The 21,147-nt window shown below is 40.7% G+C and overlaps 1 protein-coding gene across 1 annotated transcript in view; it reads left to right on the top strand.

Annotated features, from left to right (window-relative positions):
• LOC117345793 (phospholipid-transporting ATPase ABCA1-like) overlaps window positions 1-21,147 on the top strand; it is an 815,268-nt gene that overhangs the window by 89,420 nt on the left and 704,701 nt on the right. Inside the window, exon 3 of the mRNA XM_033914956.1 lies at window positions 11,282-11,413. Coding sequence (XP_033770847.1) covers window positions 11,348-11,413 — 66 coding nt within the window. The 5' untranslated portion in view covers window positions 11,282-11,347. The remainder of the gene's footprint in view (window positions 1-11,281; window positions 11,414-21,147) is intronic.

Here is a 21,147-nt window from a genome sequence, read left to right as displayed (position 1 = left end):
GGAGAGATGAGAAGAAAACCAATAAATAACAGCGCTCTGAAATCCAAGTAAGGACAGCGTTTCATGGAGTAGGCATTTATCAACAGTGTCAAAAGCAACAGATAGATTGAGACGGATGAGGATATAATAGAGGTCATTGGATCTGGCCAGAATCAGGTCATTAGAAACTTTAGCAAGGTAAGTTTCTGTAAAATGTAGAGGGCAAATGCCTGGTTGAAGTGGGTCAGGAATAGCTTGAGATGAAAGAAAATCAAGACAAGGGCAGTGAAAAGCACATTCAAGTAGTTTGAATAGGAAAGGGAAATGGACCAATAGTTGGAAGGGCAGGTAGGGTCCAGTGAAGGCTTTTTGAGGAGTGGTGTAACTGTGGCATGTTTTAAGGCATCAGGAATAGTGAAAACTGAAAGATTGAGGATATGACAGAGACGACAGTAGGAGAGATAGTGCTGAGTAGATGGGTGGGAATCAGATCAGAGGAGGAAATAAAATATTCAGTTTCCTCTTCAGTGATTTCAGAAAAGGAAGAAAAAGTGACAGAGGTTGAAGGAAGATTGACAAAATGGACTGGAGGAAGGAGAGGTGGAAGTGACCTGGTTGAGACTTCAAGGTAAAATCTTGTGAACTTGATCATGGAAGTGCTCAGTCATAGTGTGGGGAGAAAGTAAAGGATGGGATGAAGGTGAGGGAAGCTTGAGTAGAGAGTTCAGAGTTGCAAAGAGACGGTGAGGGTTGGAGTCAAAGAGAATTAGTCAAATAAGTGTACTAGTCTTGGCAAGTGAAAGAACAGAATGGAAGTAGGTCAGTAGGAATTTGAAATGCAGGAAGTCAGCAAGAGTATAGGATTTGACCTAAAGACATTCAGCAGATCAGGAACATAAGTAGCAGATTTTAAAGGTCAGTCAGGGCTGGGGTTTGGCATGCCTTACAGAGAATGGAATGGGAGAAGCAAGGGTATCTAGAACACTGGAGAGAATAGTATTATAGGAAGAGACAGCTTCATTGACAGACTTACATAACTTGGTGGCTGAAAAGCAAGATGAAACAGTGGTGGAGAGAGTGCAAGGGTCAGTAGCCTGAAGATTCCTAAATGAGTTGGTGGAGAATGGCTAGGTTTGGACGGGAGGGTGATGGTCAGAGAGGGGAAGAACTGAGGTAGAGAAATTGGTGATTGAGTGTTTTGAGCAGAAGACAAGATCAAGGCATTGCCCATTCTAGTGCATAGAGGTAGTGGAACACAGCTGAGGTTTAAATTAGGATGTTAAAGTGAGAAATCTAGAGGCAAAAGAGTCAGAATGGTCATTAGCATGAATTTTAAAATCACCAAAAATGAGGGCAGGAGATAAAGGTTCAAGAAAGAAGGAAAGCGAGGAGTCAATCAGTGGGAAAGAAAGAAAGGGACTTATCAGGGGGTCAATAAACGACTGCTACTCAGAGAGCTAGGGGAGTGAATAGATGGATGGAGTGGACTTCAAATGAAGAGAAGTGAGATTGAGGTGGAAGAAGAAGGTAAAATCTACAAGAAGATGAGTAATAGCCCAACACCAAAGGAGAAATGATAACTTCCGGACAAAGGGCAGCAACTGAAGCAGTGTTTAAGGCACAACCAGGTCTCAGTTAGTGCATGTGGCACCTGGAACAGAGACTTTGAATGGATCATGGTATACCTGCAAGTCACCATGGAGAATGCTGGGAAGAATATGCAGATAGGCTGCAAGACCTCCTTAGCACCTGGGAATCGGCCAATGAGAGCTCTGGACATCTGAAGTAAAAGCCCTGAGAGGATCGGGTTGGACCCCAGAGAATGCTAGGAGGAATATTCAGATGGACTCAAGACAATGGAACCATGTAAAGGGTTAAAAAGGAAAAAGAGAAAGACTAGACCCTTGTAGTACTCCTGCTGATACAATTCTTTTGCAACATTGGCAATAAACCTAAATCCCATAGAGTTATTGGTTGGGATAATAAATTTCAATATGCTGATCAGTCATAAAGTAATACTAAAGTTTAATATTACAGAACCCCAGAAAAAGAGGGCTGGTATAAAACATTGCTTAATATTTACCAAAAATATTGGCTAATCAACATACAATGTAGATTCTTGGCAACGCTAGGGGAGAATGAAAGGAAGACAATACAGATGTCATAATCCATCTGGAAGCAAAATCTAGCCAGCAACAAAGACTGTAGCTCAAGACTATGGGTGGAGAGTTCAAGTAAGCTTTTGTGTATAATGATGTATTCTGAGGTATCGTTTATAGGTGGAAAAGGTGAAGAAAAATATGACACAATGGTAATCTGAATGCATGGACAGAGAGCTGCTATAACGAGTTTTGAATTTTTTGGGAAGACTGGGCTCTATCAGGAGGAATAAAAGATCTTATAGTTGCAATTATCAGAGGAAGCTAGGTCTAAGGCAATGAGTTCAGATCAAGTGGTAATGAGAGTTTCAGCCTGATAACAAGGGTGACAGATGGAAGCTGGAATGTATTAGCCTATAAATCCAAAGACATAAGATAAGTGGGCAATCATATGAAGTAGTGAATCTCGCAATGCCACCTGTGAACAGAGAGGAAAGAGTGGGTAGACATAACCAGATAGAGTGGGAAAATATAAGAAGAAATGATAATGGGAAAGCTATTTGCACACATTTAGCTGTTAATAAAATTCCATAATTGCAAGTCCTAATGACAGAGGCAGGTGTAGATAATTTTACTTTCACAGTGACATAGTTTAATGAGTGCAATTACTGGGGCATAGCCAGGCTAGGGTAATTTTAGAAAGGGCAGGACAGAAGAGAAATAAAATGAACAAAACAGCAAATACCACTTCTTGTATATAAATTCAGATATATAACATTTGTGAGAATGCCTTGAACTTCTGTTTTATGAGGTACTTTTGTTGTAGAAAACATCAAAATCTTCAAAAGGTTAGAATAGTCTTTTTACTAGATGTAATGCATCTAAAGTTAGTTATATAATAGGTTGAAAATGCTTGTGTCTATGATGTCCAAAATTCTCTCACTAAACAATTGCCTCCCCACTGTCCCTTTGGACAGATATTGGCCACTATGGGCTCCTTTTACTAAGGTGCGCTATGTGTTTTAGCACGTGGTAAATATATGCGCGTGCGCTAAACGCTAATGCGCCCATTTTAAGGATGCGTTAGCATTTAGTATGTGCTAATATTTAGCGCGCACTAAAATGGTTAGCGCGCCTTTGTAAAAGAGGCAGTTTTTGGATATTCCATTTGTTGGACAATTAATTAGAAGTGAAGTTGGTTGGTGCAGAGCAGGAGATAAGACAATGAGTCTGCTCCTTAAATAAATCAACACAATCACCCAAAAATCATAAATAACTACCCATACATAGCCCCCCCCCTTTTTTTTTTTTTTACAAAACCGCATTAGCATTTTTAGTGCCGGTCATGACAGTAACAGCTGTAACATTCATAGAATTCCTATGATTGTCGGAGCTGTTACCACCACAGCCAGAGCTAAAAACCGTGATACAGTTTTGTAAAAAAAAAGGAGGGGGAAGGGGGTAAATTCCATATAACTCAAATATTGTAAAAGTGATCAACAATTTAAAAGCAATTATAAGTAAAAATCAAAATATTCAGAAAATATAAATCGCTTAAATCAAAACATAGGAAAAAAAATTATCTTTAAACAATGAAGTTTTTAAAGCTTTACAAAAAATAAAATAACTAGAAATCTAATGAAATTCAATAGACAAAGAATTCCAGAGATAGGAGCCAATATAACAAAGAGCCATGTTTTTGGTAATACTTAATCTTACTTCCCACAAGGATGGATGTTATAATAACCTTTTCTGCAAAACAACAACAACATAGCATCCAAGAAGGCTTTAAAGAAGTTGGGAGAGATCAAGGGTGGGGAAAGATTAGGAAGAAGGTCAGAACAATGGTCCATCAAGCCCAGTAGCCTATTCTCACGGTGGCCAATCCAGGTCACTAGTACCTGGCCAAAACCCAAGGAGTAACAATATTCCATGCCACCGATCCAGGGCAAGCAGTGGCTTCCCCCATGTTTTTTCCTTTTCCTTTTTTTAAAAATATATTTTATTAAGTTTCAAAAATTTAACAGTGCAATGTAAAGGTTAATAAACAGCACATACAACATACAAGTATTCATGCACAATCATTTTATCCCACTCCCCCTTCCAATAAATAATCATCATAAATAACAAACATTTTAACCCACCCTCCCACCCACCCTAGATGTGCATAGAACTAACCAAATTAAAAACTATCCTGATGTAATTTAAGATGTCAATGGGCCCCACACCAATGTAAATATATTACCATGCCCCAATAAATCCGCATTTATTTTCTCATTCCTATATGTGGAGCATAAATTTTCCCACCAAAAAGAGAAGTTAAGATGATCATAATTCTTCTAATTTTGTGTTATCATTTGCATTGCTACTCCAGTCATAATTATGAAGAGACGACAGTTATAGAGATCTATGGGGGGGGGGGGTTAATATGTAACAACGTACCACATATAACTATCTCATATGTTAACGGAAATGATGGCTCAAGTATTGCATTAATCTGCCCCCATATTGACTTCCAAAAATTGAGTATCAAAGGACAATAGAACAACAGATGATCCAGTGTCCCTATGTCTAGATGACAGTGCCAGCATCTATTAGATCTAGAACTATCTAACTTATGTAACCTAACAGGGGTCCAAAAAGATCTGTGTAACAGGAAAAGCCAAGTTTGTCTCATAGATGCTGATGCTGTACATTTCATCCTCCAAGTCCAAATTTGTGGCCATCGAGTCACAGAAATATACTGTTTAATCTTGATGCTTCAAATGTCCCTAAGACTATTTTTTTGGTTTTTTAGACAAGAATTCAGAAATTAACTTATACCATCCTTCCTCTCATCAACACCTCTCTAGAAACAGGCATAGTGCCCGCAAACTGGAAGTTGGCAATCAGACCAATCCTGAAGAAACCCACGCTTGATCTTAACGTGCCCGGCAACTTTAGACTTGTCTATAACCTACCCTTTCAAGTTTCAAGTTTCAAGTTTATTTACATTTGATGGATCGCTTATTACAATATCTAAGCGATGTACAAATTAAAAACCAACAGATTTTGGTAATACATTTAATATGGTGGGACAAGACACTAGACAGAGGATTTGGACATACATGAATGAGTAGGTAAGAGGGGAAAAAGTTACAATTATAATATTTGTTGAAATTACATAAAACGGGAAGCACATTAGGTAAAAACAATATTAAACCAATTACAGTCTTTTATTGACAAACAAGGAGCCCTATCCGCCTTCCAATCTGGATTCAGGAAATTCCACAGTACTGAAATCATCCTTCTCGACATCATCGACAACTGCTAGAAACTCATGAATTAGGGAAATGATGTCCTTCTGGTGCTTCTGGATCTCAGCGCAGCATTCAACACTATTGACCATCCTTGCCTCATTGAATGGCTCTCTGAAACTGGAATCCGAGACATTGCGCTACAATGGCTCACCTATTTTATGAATAACAGATCTCAAAGCAATCTGCTCAATGATGTGCTATCAAAACCAAAACCAATCAAATATGGTGCTCCACAGGGAGCTCTATTATATCCCTGATATTCAATCTCTATGTTAGACTGGAACGCTCTCCTGGAGGCTGTTATAGGGGAAAACACCCTCTAGGAATTCAAGACAAGGTTGGACAAGTTCCTGCTAAACTGGAACGTACGCAGTTAGGGTTGATCTCAGTTAGGGCTCTGGTCTTTGACCTGGAGGCCGCTGCGGGAGCGGATTGCTGGGCACAATGGACCACTGGTCTGACCCAGCAGTGGCAATTCTTATCTTCTTATGACATATCAAATACAGATTCACTCATTTGTGAATGATATCCAACTGTACCTACTGCTAGGAGAAGCCTGTGATGCCCAGATTTCAAAGCTCCTAAACTGCCTCTCGGAAATCAAGACTGGATGGCCATCAACAAACTACAACTAAATACCTCCAAGATGGAACTCCTTTGGATCCGCAAAGAACACTGCGACCATGCCAGTCCCTTGCTGTGTTGGGCTCAACTACTATAACTGTGAAAGACCAAGTGTGCAGCCTACGAATACAGCAACCATATCTTCCTCATATTACTACCTACAACAACTCCAAAAAAATAAGGAGCTATTTTTCAGAGTCCAACCTCGCCCAACTACTCTATGCCTTGATACTCTCCCGCATAGATTACTGCAATTCTCTATTCAATGGTCTCATAGCAAAGAACGTACATCGTCTTCAGTGTGTTCAAAATGTGGTGATTAGGCTTCTATTTATTTATTTATTTTATTTATTTATTTATTTAGATTTATATCCCGTTCTCCCAGTAGCTCAGAACGGTCTACAAGTAAACATACACAGTAGAAGTAATTAGGCAAATAAGATGTACAATAGGTTTAGATGCTTGGACATACAAGATTGTGCAGTATTTATCAGGGTACAAACAATTTATCAGAGTACAGACTAAGAGAGGACTATATTGAAATTTAGGAGAAGTTAAATAGGGGAGAGAAGAGAGAGGTGGGGTTTAAGGGGGGGTGTAGACTGAGGGAGACCTTTAGTTGAAGAGGAGGGTCTTTACCATTTTACGGAATGTCAATAAAGAGTTCTGTTGCCTGAGTTGGGGGGGGAGTTTATTCCAGAGATGTGGGATGAAGTGGCTGTAGGATCGTTTGCGGGCAGTTTCTGAGAGGAGGGACCTTCCAGGGGGAATGCATAGGCGTATTTCCGATTTTGAGCGGAGGGTGCGAGTGGGGGTGTAGATGGGAAGCTTAGATTTTATGTAGGAGGGGGTGGTGGCATAAATTCTCTTGTGGGCTACTGCTAGGGCCTTGAAAGCACAGCGCTGGCTAATTGGGAGCCAGTGTTCAGCGCGGAGTGCTGGGGAGACGGGATCATGGTAGTTGAGGTTGTGTAGGAGGCGGATAGCTGCATTTTGGACACGTTGGAGGCGTTTGAGATTATTTTTGGTTAGTCCATTAAATAGGGAGTTACAGTAATCCATTCTGGAGAGGACATATGCGTAGAGGAGTTGGGCGAGGTCAGGTGTGGAGATGTAGGGTTTGATCCTTTTCAGTTGGCGGAGGTAGTAGAAGGAGGTGGAGATTACTTGGGATATGTGGTCAGATAGGGATAGGTGTCCATCTAAGGTTACTCCTAGGCTGCGTACCTGATCTGTTGCCGTTAGTAGAGTGGAGTCCCATGCTAGGGTAGGACGTGTGAATTTGGTGCTTTTTTTCCTGATCCATAAGAGTTCTGTTTTAGTGGCGTTTAGTTGAAGTTTGTTGTTTGACATCCAAGTTTTCATATCAGAGAGGCAATGTTGGAGGTTAGTAATTTGGGACGATCGGTTCTCGCCTAGTGGGAGGAGCAGCTGGATGTCATCTGCATAAGAGTGGATTTTAATGCTATATTTCTGCGCTATATCAATGACAGGCCTGATGTAGAGGTTGAATAGGAGGGGGGATAGAAGGGCGCCTTGAGGAACACCATATTTGATAGGCTTGGGGCGAGATTTGTGTGTTCCTAGTAGGACAGTCTGGGTCCTTTGATGAAAACCTCTGTGCCCTTGACCCTGTCTCCTAGGCTCTAGCATCTGCTCACTGGTTCCCATAGCTAAACGTAACTTCAAGGGCCTGATTCTAGTGTTCAAATCCATGCAAGACATGGCATCAGGCTATGTGATGTCTAAGCTTCCTCCGTATGTACCGAATTGATCGCTCTGCTCTCAGTCTGAAATGCACCTCGAAATGCCCCCTGGTCGTGCCTTGCAACTGCAAACCGCCAAACAATGTTCCTATTCCCACTACATATTGAGCCACTGGAATCGATTGCCCCCGCAGATCAGATCTCTTGAAGGACTTCTTAACTTTAGGAAAGTAATAAAAACATACCTCTTCACCTAATCCCCTACCCTTGACCGATGGACTACAAAGAAATGTACATTGGTACCAGAACCTGATATATGTCACTTAAGGAAAGCTTATAAGGTAAAATACTGTATTATAGCTATGGCAAATCCAACTTGTACTGGAAAATTTACACTGTAAGAATAACCAGGGTAAATTGTAACCAGTAAACTGTATATTATATATACAGTATTAGTATTTGACCCTTAATAAGTGTCTTGCTGGGAACGGGCAAGATGGCGTCTGGAGCAGGACGCTGAGAGGAGCACTTCTCTCTTCTGGGGAAAAATTTCCTTTATTTCAACTTTAACGTTTATATTTCAATGCCTAAAAGAAGAGGGAAAACGAGGGGTATCCCTCTACCTACCTCGGGCTTCTCGACGCCGAGGCAAACTGTGATAACAGCTTTCACAGTTCCTCCTTCCATGTCGGGCGCCTCCGCTGCTGTGGAGAGGGAACTCCACAGCTTGGACAGCGAGATGTCTCTCTCGCTGAGCCCACGAGGACCGCATACCCCTCCCATCCCAGGAGAATCTTCGTCGCAGAGGAATTGGCAAGAGGGCTCCCCCGGAGTGTGGGGGGAGGCTCATTCACTCTCCGAAGTGAACCCGGAAGTGAAACACACAGCAGACACGCTGACTCCGATGTCGGAGAGTCAGCGTCCTGGGGGAGAGGAGCCATTGGTAACCAGCGTCGGGGAGGCTGTAGGAGTTCAGAATTCCATCGCAGGAGCCGTACCAAAGCCGGCCGGTATCCCCCTCCTCGGACCGTTGGTGAAACCACAGGCTGTTACCCTGGATTCTATCTGGACTGCGATAGAGAATTTGCACCTGGTATGTTCTAATTTTCTTACTACAACTCAGAATTCTACTTCCAGGATAAGCTCCCTAGAAACTATTACCCAGCAACACCAAGTGGACTTAAAAAAATTAGATAAAGAAACAACAGAGACTAAGAATTTAATTTCTAAACAAACAACAGATAAAATGATGATTTTGAGGAAGATTGAAAACCTGGAGAACCAGCAAAAGAATTTAAATTTGAGGATTCTTAATTTTCCGGTTGCCAAGTTCATGTCTCCTCAAGAACTGTTTAAGAACTTTATGTTGAATGTTTTAAATGTACCTGAAGTAAGTCTTCCTCCGATACAAAGAATTTATTACTTAAAACAAGTGCAGAAAGAAAAAGCCTTAGTGGATGAAAATGCTCAATTAGATGTTTCCGTTATTCTGCAATCTTCTGATATTGAAACTCAGGGAAGAGCAACTTTATTGGTCTCGTTGGTATTTCTTCAAGACAAAGAGATGTTGCTTAAATTATATTTTAATTTAAAGCAGATTACATATTTGGGAGAAAGGGTATATATATTTCCTGATGTTTCGAGGTGGACACAATCTAGGAGGAAAGAATTTCTGCTATATAGACCAAAGGTGATTGCTTTGGGGGCAAGTTTTCAGTTGCGATTTCCTTGCAAATGTTTTATTTCCTATCAAGGAAGTAAATATATTTTCTTCGAACCTGCCCAATTAGGTTTTTTCCTTGAAGGTAAAGGTATCTCTACACAGTCCGAATGATAAAGGTTAATAATGCGGTTGATTTATTTTGGATAGGATAAGATCAGGCTGCTCTATTTCTTTATTTCTATTTTTCTTTTGTATATTTCCCCTTTCCCGAGGGGTTTTTATTTCATCTTGTCTCTTCTCTCCAGGTTGTGGACTGTATTATATGATTTATTTTGAATGTTTAAATTTCGATTCTTGGTTTGTATTATGACTAAGAGACAATATTTCTGTATTTCTTTAAACATCTTTGTATATAGGATGTATTAAAATGATAAATAAAAAAGAAAAAAAAAAAAAATAAGTGTCTTGCTAGGAACAAACTTGTATTGGAAACTTGTACTGAAATTATGGCAAGTCTAGCATAAATTATAACCTACAATTTGGTTGGCCCATGTGCCTAAGACCCCTCCTATGTGTGGTGCCTTAGGCGATTGGGCCAATCAGACCCTATGCCCCTCCCTATGGGGGGGCAGTTCTAGGATTCTGTAACCGGCGGGCGTTGTTTATTATAGATGCCGGTTACAGAATCCTGCTTTTAGGCAAAGGACTGACCCTTCCTTCGCCTAAAAGGTCTTGTTTTGGGCATTTGGGACTTGGACAATTTTTTTTTTTTTTTGGCCGGGAATGTGTGATAAGGATAGATGTGGTGGTGGTCTGGGCGATTAAACTGCTCAAAGTAGATGTAGGCCATTCTACAGAAAAATCTCATTTTGGACTTTTTTTTTGAGAATGGACATTTCCTTGCCACCTACTTTCACTGTTTAGGGACTTAGGCCAAAAGGGGACTTAGATGTTTCTTTTGATTATGCCCCTCCACGTATGTTTAACCTGTGACACGTTCTGAGCTCTTTGGGGACAATAGGATAGAAATTGAAAGACAATACAGCACTCAGCGACTCTCCAGTAGTTCAAACAAATGCTCAGTTCTTGCTTTCCACTCTCCAACACAATCAAAAGACAAATTCTTACTCACTTTACTCATGTTTAAAACAGGTCTAACTCTGGGCATGTTTCAGAATGCCCAGATAAATCATTTTGCTATCCATTATTGTGTAAAGGCGTTCATCTGCTAATAGCACCAAATTCACACCTATGTTCCACCCACAAAATGCCCAGTTTTTGGACGCCTATACCTAAGCATCCAGTATGATAGAAAGTGTTTTTTTTTGGTGTTTTTTTTTTTTTTTTTTTAAGATAATTGATTATATGATTTGGATGTTTTATACCTATGAAGGGGTGCTGAAATGTTTTCAGCCCAACCAAGAAAACAATGATATGGATATGGTTCAATCAAAGATCTGAAACAATATCAAAACATAGAATTTTGTTTCTGCAAATTGGGACTTAATGAAATAAGATAACACACTTTTCAGCTATGGTGGCAAAATAACACTCAGAATTTAGGAAGTTGTAGGTTGGGTTAATAACTTTTCATATGGTTAATAAGTTTTCATAATAACTTGTTTATGGCCATCCAAACCCTCCCTTGTGACAGATTTGGATGTTTTTCTGTTTTGAAAATGAGCTCCCTTGTATACTAAAAGGTATTTGCTGAGTCACTATCAAGCCAGTTATTTCTGCCTGAATATCAGATGCAAAATCTATAGTAGCGTTTTATATTGGTTTTGTTTTGTTTTTTTTCTGGTTATTTGAGCAATTTACAGTAATTATATCTCTCAAAAGCTGCTTTAAAAAAACAATCCTTTGTGTCACTTACTTAGATCTAATTTTTATTCTTTATACATTTTCCAGGATTTATTGATCATATATCACCATAACTCTCCTTTAATGTGATAAAAGAAAATCCTAATAACTTCAATGGGGTGTTTAGATCAGCTGGAACTTCTTCTCTGGAAGAACTTCACTCTTAGGAAGAGACAGAAGGTAATTTCCAGTTTTGTGGTTTTCTTCTAATATATAATTAACTTTTGTGTATAATGTATGTAAAAAAACAACAACAATAAACCTTAACAGCCATTTTTACTTAAGATAAGAATGGAAAGATGGAATTGAAAAGTTCAACATTGGATGTTCCATAGGTAAATTAAATCCAATTTGCTGTGAGAATGCTATGAAAATATTTTCACTCTAAAATGGTTTCATAGGAATAAAAAGAAATAGAAGTAATATATTTTAACAATTTTAAATATTGTTTTGTAATCATCTCATGCTTTCAAATCACAAACAGGTATTTATTTAGTTCTATTGTCCTTTGATACTCATCTTTTGGAAATCAATTTGGAGACAAATTAATTTGATTTTGGAGTCTTTGATTCCGTTTTCGTATGAGGCGTATCTGTGGTACATTGTTGTCACCTAAACCTCCTTTAGACAAATACAAAAGTAGATTATTTTCCATTATGACTGGATAGCCATACAAATGGTTACCAAAAACTGGAAAAATTGGGATCAACTTAATTTCTCCTTTTGGTGGGAATCTTTTGGCTCCTTTTACTAAGGTGCGCTAGCGTTTTTAGTGCATGCAGCAGATTAGCACACGCTAACCCAATGCTACGCGGCTCGAACTAACGCCAGCTCAATGCTGGCGTTAGCATCTAGCACGTGGGGCATTGTAGCGTGCGCTATTTATGTTTATGCTACAAATATGAGAAAATGAATTCAGAAATTTTGTGTAATAATAAGTTATTTAAATTAACATGGAATCCATTGACAAATTTTGTTAACAATGATTAGCTGGATTATTCTCCTCATTTCTTCTTTGATTTACACATCCAGGGAGGGTGGGTGGGTGGGCGGAGGGGTATTATATTTTGATGTTATCATTGATTAATAAGTTCAATATGATTTCCATTATATGTCTGAAATAATGCATTTTGTTTTTATTCTTGTATTGGGGTGGGAGTGAGTGAGAAATGTTTTTGAAGTATTTCTATGATTGATGTAAATGCAATTTTGAAGTTAATTATATGTATATTTAAATGCATTGTTTTTGAATTAAAAATTAATAAAGATTTTAAAAAATAGTTAGTTTAAACTTTACCCTTCTAAATGTACACCTTCATCTAATATCATAAAGCCTCGATATTACTTTATGATAAAAAGATGCAAAGTGTGTAGGCAAATTTTAACAACAATAGTACATGCTTCTTCAGGTTACAAAAACATATAGGAGCCCTTATGCAAAGGATAGCACATGCCATCAGGCTATTACAAAATGTGTTAAAGCATTTTGTGGTAGTTTGACTGTTAGTGTGTGTTAACCTTTCACATTAGGTGTTTTCTAAAAATAGTTTTGAAGTGGGTGTGACAGTGAAGTCCTTGGTGTCTTCTGGAATAGCCTAGGGGTCAGCAAGGCAGGAGGGAGTGGGCATCTCTCCTGTCGATATTCACTGGCGCAGGGGGCTCAGTCCCTGGTGCTGGTTTATTGGGGAGACATTGGGAAGGGCCATCGTGTGTGTGTGGGGGGGGGTTCTCTCTTTTTTTTTTATGGGGCAGATATTGTGCCCCATTAATGAGCATCTGTGCTCATTAATAAAAAGTGCCAGTAAGACAGGTAAGTAACTGCTCTTGACCAGTCACTTTTTTAAATCTCTTTTTGTTGTTGTATCAATCACTTGGGTAGTTTGCATAGAATTTTAATATTAAATAGTTAATTTGCATGTCCGGATTGGAAAATGGGCGATCAAGAGGAAAAACACGGTGAGCCATTTTGTGCATTGAGTCAGCAAATGTGATTGTCGCTAAAACTGATACAGGGTTTGGTTTTGAATTAGCCCTTGAGCTATCCCTCTTCTGTGTTCAACAAGCAATGTATTAGAATCGTTCACTGCTGATGACCCCCATGATATTAGAGGCAGATCTAGATATTGTTGCTATCACAGAGACATGGTTCAGTGAATCACATGGATGGGATGCAAACATACCGGGATATAATCTTTTTAGGAAGGACAGAGATGGTCATAAAGGTGGAGGAGTAGCTCTCTATGTAAAGATCAATATCCAAGCGAACGAAATGCAAGGGACCTGGGGAGAGGAAGAAGCGATATGGATTGCTCTGAAAAGAGAAGATGGAACTTCTATCTACGTGGGTGTAGTCTACAGACCTCCGACTCAATCGCAGCAAATTGATAAGGATCTGATTGTGGATATCCAAAAGTTTGGAAGGAAAGAGGAGGTTCTGCTGTTGGGAGATTTCAACCTGCCGGATGCGGACTGGAATGTTCCGTCTGCGGAATGGAAAGAAGTAGGGAGATTGTGGATGCCTTTCAAGAGGCTCTGCTCAGACAAATGGTGACGGAACCCACAAGGGAAAAAGCGATATTGGATCTGGTCTTCACAAATGGAGAGAGTATCTCTAATGTTCGAGTGGGTGCTCACCTGGGTAGTAGCGATCATCAAACGGTTTGGTTTGATATAACGGCTAAAGTGGAGAGCGGCCGCACGATACTTAAAGTCCTAGATTTCAAACGTACGGACTTTAATGCAATGGGAAAGTACCTGAAGAAAGAGCTGTTAGGATGGGAGGACATAAGAGAAGTGGAAAGACAGTGGTCTAAGCTGAAAGGAGCGATAAAAATGGCTACGGACCTTTATGTGAAGAAAATCAATAAAAACAAGAGAAAAAGGAAGCCGATATGGTTCTCCAACCTAGTGGCTGAGAAAATAAAGGTGAAAGAGTTGGCATTCATGAAATATAAAAAAACCCAAGAAGAGGAGAGCAGAAAGGACTACAGGGTGAAACTGAAAGAAGCCAAGAGAGAGATACGTTTGGCGAAGGCACAAGCGGAAGAACAAATGGCTAAAAATGTAAAAAAGGGAGATAAAAATTTTTTCAGATATATTAGTGAAAGGAGGAAGATAAAAAATGGAATTGCTAGGCTAAAAGATGCTGGGAACAAATATGTGGAGAGTGATGAGGAGAAAGCAAATGTGCTAAACAAATACTTCTGTTCTGTGTTCACAGAATAAAATCCTGGAGAAGGACTGAGATTGTCTGGCAAAGTTACACGAGAAAATGGAGTAGATTCTGCGCCGTTCACGGAGGAGGGTGTTTATGAGCAACTTGAAAAACTGAAGGTGGACAAAGCGATGGGACCAGACGGGATCCATCCCAGGATACTAAGGGAGCTCAGAGAGGTTCTGGCGAGTCCTATTAAAGACTTGTTCAACAAATCTCTGGAGACGGGAGTGATTCCTGGGGATTGGAGGAGAGCGGATGTGGTCCCAATTCATAAAAGTGGTCACAGGGATGAAGCAGGAAACTACAGGCCGGTGAGCCTCACTTCAGTTGTTGAAAAAATAATGGAAGTGTTGCTGAAAGAAAGGATAGTGTATTTCCTTGAATCTAATGGGTTACAGGATCCGAGGCAACATGGCTTTAAAAAAGGTAAATCGTGCCAAACAAACCTGATTGAATTTTTTGATTGGGTGTCCAGAGAGCTGGATCGAGGACATATGCTAGATGTAATTTACTTGGATTTCAGCAAAGCCTTTGATACAGTTCCTCATAGGAGGCTGTTGAACAAACTTGAAGGGCTGAAGTTAGGACCCAAAGTGGTGAACTGGGTCAGAAACTGGCTGTCGGACAGACGCCAGAGGGTGGTGGTTAATGGAAGTTGCTCGAAGGAAGGAAAGGTGACTAGTGGAGTCCCTCAGGGTTCGGTGCTGGGGCCAATCCTGTTCAATATGTATGTAAGTGACATTGCTGAAGGGTTAGAAGGAAAAGTGTGCCTTTTTGCAGATGATACCAAGATTTGTAACAGAGTAGACACCGAAGAGGGAGTGGAAAATATGAAAAAGGATCTGCAAAAGTTAGAGGAATGGTCTAATGCCTGGCAACTAAAATTCAATGCAAAGAAATGCAGAGTAATGCATTTGGGGATTAATAATAGGAAGGAACCGTATATGCTGGGAGGAGAGAAGCTGATATGCACGGACGGGGAGAGGGACCTTGGGGTGATAGTGTCCGAAGATCTAAAGGCGAAAAAACAGTGTGACAAGGCAGTGGCTGCTGCCAGAAGGATTCTGGGCTGTATAAAAAGAGGCGTAGTCAGTAGAAGGAAGAAGGTGTTGTTGCTCCTGTACAGGTCATTGGTGAGGCCCCACTTGGAGTATTGTGTTCAGTTTTGGAGACCGTATCTGGCGAAAGACGTAAGAAGACTTGAGGCGGTCCAGAGGAGGGCGACGAAAATGATAGGAGGCTTGCGCCAGAAGACGTATGAGGAGAGACTGGAAGCCCTGAATATGTATACCCTAGAGGAAAAGAGAGACAGGGGAGATATGATTCAGACGTTCAAATACTTAAATGGTATTAATGTAGAACAAAATCTTTTCCAGAGAAAGGAAAATGGTAAAACCAGAGGACATAATTTGAGGTTGAGGGGTGGTAGATTCAGGGGCAATGTTAGGAAATTCTACTTTACGGAGAGGGTGGTGGATGCCTGGAATGCGCTCCCGAGAGAGGTGGTGGAGAGTAAAACTGTGACTGAGTTCAAAGAAGCATGGGATGAACACAGAAGATTTAGAATCAGAAAATAATATTAAAGATTGAACTAGGCCAGTTACTGGGCAGACTTGTACGGTCTGTGTCTGTGTATGGCCGTTTGGTGGAGGATGGGCATGGGAGGGCTTCAATGGCTGGGAGGGTGTAGATGGGCTGGAGTAAGTCTTAACAGAGATTTCGGCAGTTGGAACCCAAGCATAGTACCGGGTAAAGCTTTGGATTCTCGCCCAGAAATAGCTAAGAAGAAAAAAAAATAAAATAAAATAAAAAAATAAAAATTTTTTTTTTAATTGAATCAGGTTGGGCAGACTGGATGGACCATTCGGGTCTTTATCTGCCGTCATCTACTATGTTACTATGAAGAAAAATGTGTTTTATAGTAAACCAGGGAAAAGGAGGGAGGGGCTTGTTAGATCAGAGAGAGAGAGGATAAGAGGTGATGGACTATAGGGGCCAGGGCCTTCCTTTAGCTGTGGGAAATAGGACAGCTGTCCTCTTTGCCTCCCCTCCTCCAACTAATGCCGACCCTGAATAGGAAAACCCTGGTGAGTTCTAGTTCTTTTTATATACCATACCTACATTCTTTAAAGCATTGAGGACCTATTCAAGCCATAGACATTGGTGTTGGTAGTCCAAGTACAATGTAGCTAGCCCAAGTGCAATGTAGCTATGTCACATGATTGCCAGAATCCCATTTATACTATTATGAGATCCTGCAACTGCTGGTTTTCTATAGCTGTAGTGCTAATGTTGTTCATGTTGGTAGATGTCCGTAATCCATTGGGATGCACATATATCTGTAGGTGTGGCTCACATGCACCTTCTGTACACAAAAGGATATGTGGGGTGGACTAACTGCAGATACTTACTTTCCTTTAAAGAATAGGCTCCAAATAGCCTTTATAGAACTACAGTAGAATCTCAAGTTATCCGGCACTCACGGGGATTGGTGGATGCCAGATAGCTTTTTCTGGTTAATTGGGAGAGTGTTAGAAACCTTGTCTATCACACTCTCAATCCACCCTCCCTTCCTTCCTGCCCCGAAGCACCAGTATGGCAGTGGTCCTGAGCCACAAAGCCCTCCTTTCTTCCTCCCTCAAGCCCCTTAGTGGCAGAAGCAGCAGAAGCCCTGAGCCCCGAACCCCCTCGCTCCTGCCCTTTCTCTCTTCCTTACCCCGAAGTGCAGCAGTCATCAGGAGGCAGCCTCAAAACAGGCTGCTCGCAACTAGCCCTGGCAGGGCCTTTCTTCTGACGATTCAGAAGTGATGCATCAGAGTAAAGACCCTGCCGGGGCTGGCTGCAAGCAGCCTGTTTTGAGGCTGCCTCCAGCTGACCACTGCACTTTGAGTAAAGAAAAGAGAGAGGGAGGAAGGAAGGGAGTTCTTAGCTCAGGCCCTCCACTTGCTTCTGCCACTAAAGGGCTTGAGGGAGGGAGGAGGGCCTTGCAACTCAGGACCACTGCCATACTGGTACTTCAGCGTGGGAGGGGGATTTGCACCTGCTTCAGGGCTTGTGGTCTTGAGGAAAGAGGGGGGCTTTGTGGCTCAGGACCACTGCCTCGCTGGTGCTTTGGGGCGGGAGGGAGGGGGGCTCATAGCTGCTTCAGGTCTTGGGGGCTTGAGTGCTTGAAGGAGGGAGGATTTGTGGCTCAGGATGCTGCTGCGCTGGTGCTTTGAGTCAGGGGGCAGGTGAAGCTCGTGGGACTATCACCACTTGTAGTTCTTTGGGGCTTGAAGGAGGGAGGAGGGTTTGTGGCTCAGGACCACAGATGCTGGTGCTTCAGGGACTTTACTTTGCCAGTTGGATGAGAGTCCCGGTTAAATGAGACCTGGTTAACTGAGACTCTACTGTACTTTTCTGCTGCTTCAATAGGTGCCACTGAAGAATAGTGAAAACTGTTAACAAATTTGCTCTGAAATGAAAATTTAAAAGCCAGCAAACTAACCATAAATGATACAAAAAAAAAACTAAACAAAATAAAATGTTTGCACCTACACACAACTTCCAAAACTCTCCCAGTCCTTTCTCTACACATGCGGAGCACCCAGAGATTCCTGTTGCATCTGCCTCTTCCCTTGGCTCATATGGAAAGCATCACCACTACCTCTGGCTCCCCCTGAACCATATGTTTCCTCTTTCATAGCAAAAAATGCAGGTCCTATTCTGATGGCAGCGGCTGGCCTGTTCAATATACACTTCTTCCTCCGTAGTCGTGGTTTCAGCATTCACAGTTTTGATTATTCACGGTTTTTAGCTTGCTGGCTCCTCCCCACAAATTACATCAGCTTGCATAGAGAAATCGACGATTCTAAGCACTTTCTTCACCGTGTTTTGCCTCTCCTTCAGGAGCAGGCCAGGTCTCTCACCATGTTATTTGTGGTTTCACCCTTTTCACGGTGGTTTTTAATAGAAAACAGCGAATAACATATGAAAAAGTTATTTGCGGTTTTTCTGTATTTGCAGTTCTGTTAATCCCCTATCACAGCGAATACGGAGGGAGAAGTGTAGAGTTTATTCTTTTTTTTTTTTATTCTATATTCATTTTATAACTTACATCAAGTACATCAACATTGGTATTAACATTTTAACATAGATATATCACTTGAAATTCTACAATTTATCTTATCAAATTAAATTTATCCCCTTCCCTCCCATCCTTTTATATTTCTATATATATAAATTCTTTATTCATTTTCAATATTTTCAATAAGTGCAATACAAATTAAATACATTTTATAAATACAGTTTATTCTTACTCTTCATACTTGAGGTTTCATAACTCATTGGTTCAGCATGTCTGTGCCCGCTCATCTTTAATAAGAATAAAACCTTTATCTAACAGACATTCATTATATGTCATGCATGCTTTCTATGTTTCTCTATATATTTGCAAAAAAGTAGTCTTTGAGCCTTAATCACAGTGGTTCCTCATTACAGATCAATCTTCCGCATTTGTTATAACAATCAAATTTTCTAATAAAAACTGTCTTCAGAGCAGGCAAATTCATGAAATCCAAAGAACTGGTTTATACAGCAGAACTGCACATGTATTCTTGATAAGGACCTTGCATGAAAGTACAATAAAGACATGGTGGTGTACAAAAGAGGGCATAATTTGCAAATGCCATTGTAAAAGTAAATTGCTTTGGAGCTGCCCATGCATAACTAAGATATTCAAAACGTGTATTGCCTTTGGCCTCAAACTGCCCATGCATAACTCAATAAGCCTAAAGTGCTATCTGTGATATCTATAAGCATATAATATGATCCTTCCCTAATTCAAGCAAACTATTAATCATTGAGTTTCATTCTTACTTTCGAACCAAAAGCTCTCTGTTCTTTGGCATTAGAGACTGGTATTATCTTCATTTAAAAGAAAATAGAATTTGAAGCTTATAAATGCAATTCTATAACCTAATCAACTACATTCATGCCCCTTGTGTGCATAAATATATAGAATACTATATTTACATGTGCAAGTGCCAGCAGGGTGCCTATAGGAGAACTTACAGGGTATTATAATTATAGCTAGAATAATTAGTATAATATCAAGCCTAGAGGATGATGTTCTACTTGTATTTGGCCCAGAGATTCAAATACTGTCTATACACAAGAAGGGAAATATCAAGTTGAGAATCAAAAGGTAAAAGCAAAATACAATTAACAGCTTTAATAGAAGTAACTGTGAGCAATTAAAAATATCACTTTTCCACATAGTCCCCGTGCAAGACGACACATTTGTTGCATCGTTTAACCAGCTTCTGCATACTTGCAGAGAAGAGGCTTTTCGGCTGCTCCCGAAGCCAGGTGAGCACCGCTTCCTTTATTTCATCATCAGAGGTGAATCTGTGACCTTGCAGCGTCTCTTTCAGTGGACCAAAGATGTGACAATCACTAAATGCCAGATCTGAGCTGTAAGGAGGATGTGGGAGACATTGGAACCCAAGTTGCTGCATTGTCTCTTCTGTCACTGCTGCTGTATGAGGACGTGCATTGTCATGTCTCAGCAATACTGTTTTGGACAACATTCTTCTTCATTTGCTGTGAATTGCAAGTTTAAGTTCATTTCACAACAATGCACAAGTAATTTTTGCTGTGCACTGTTTGCCCATGCACTTGGAAATGTACCACAATAGAACCCTTCATATCCCAAAAGAAGGTTCATATGATTTTTTTGAATTTCTTCTTCGCTGGAAAATATGGATTTTCTGCTCCACGTTTTGTCTTTTGCTCTCTGGGTCATAGTGATGCACCCATGTCCCATCGCCGGTGACAGTTCTCTCTAGAATACTCGGATCTTCTTCAAACTGTCTCAGGAACTGGGTCGCATCCTCTACACGCTGTTGCTTGTGCAGATCAGTAAGCTGTTTGAAAACCCATTGTGCACAGATTTATCTGTATCCCAAGTCATCATGCATTATAGCAAATGCAGATCCATAGCTGATATCCAAATCTGCAGCCAATTGAGAAACCATTATCCATCGGTCTTCTCTAATCAAAGAATCCACCCTGTCAATGTGCTCTTGTGCGCACGATGTTGATGGGTGACCAGAACAACCTTCAGTCGGTTATACCTGTTCTTCCCACTTAAAATCTTTATACCCATTCATAAACCTTTTGTTGATTTATGGTGCTATGTCTATACTGAGTCAATATCTGATGGTGAATTTCCAAAAGTTTCACTCCCTCTGCTCAAAGAAAGCTCACTACTGCATGTTGTTCTTCGATGGTGCAATCTTGCAATGGAGTGTCCATGTTTCTGACCTCGTGGCTGCCACACAACTAAAGATGATCTGAATGTAAGTCGAGGAACCCTTTTTTCCCCCCAAAAAGGAGGGAAAAAGGTTAACTCAAATATAAGCTGCCATATGACTAAAAATTATCAATGTAAATTTTGGTACCCTTTTTCCCCTAAAAAAGGTTGACTCAAATATAAGCTGGGGGGTGTTAATATTCATGTGCCCTGCCCTGACAGGATCTGCACCCATCCCCCCTCACGCCCTGCACTGCCCACCCTGTCCCCCTCCCTCCCTGCCAGTCTCTGTACCCTGTTCCCCCTCTCTCCCGATATTCTGCAAGTCTCCATCGAGCCTGCCATATGACCTGGTGCTCCAGTGGAAGGCCGAGACAGGAGGGCCAACTCTGACATTTTTTT

Source organism: Geotrypetes seraphini, chromosome 1 (assembly GCF_902459505.1).
Source record: "Geotrypetes seraphini chromosome 1, aGeoSer1.1, whole genome shotgun sequence".
NCBI classification, from domain to species: Eukaryota; Metazoa; Chordata; class Amphibia; order Gymnophiona; family Dermophiidae; genus Geotrypetes; species Geotrypetes seraphini.
Note: the sequence above shows the minus strand (reverse complement) of the source record. Positions and strands in the feature narration are given on the sequence as shown.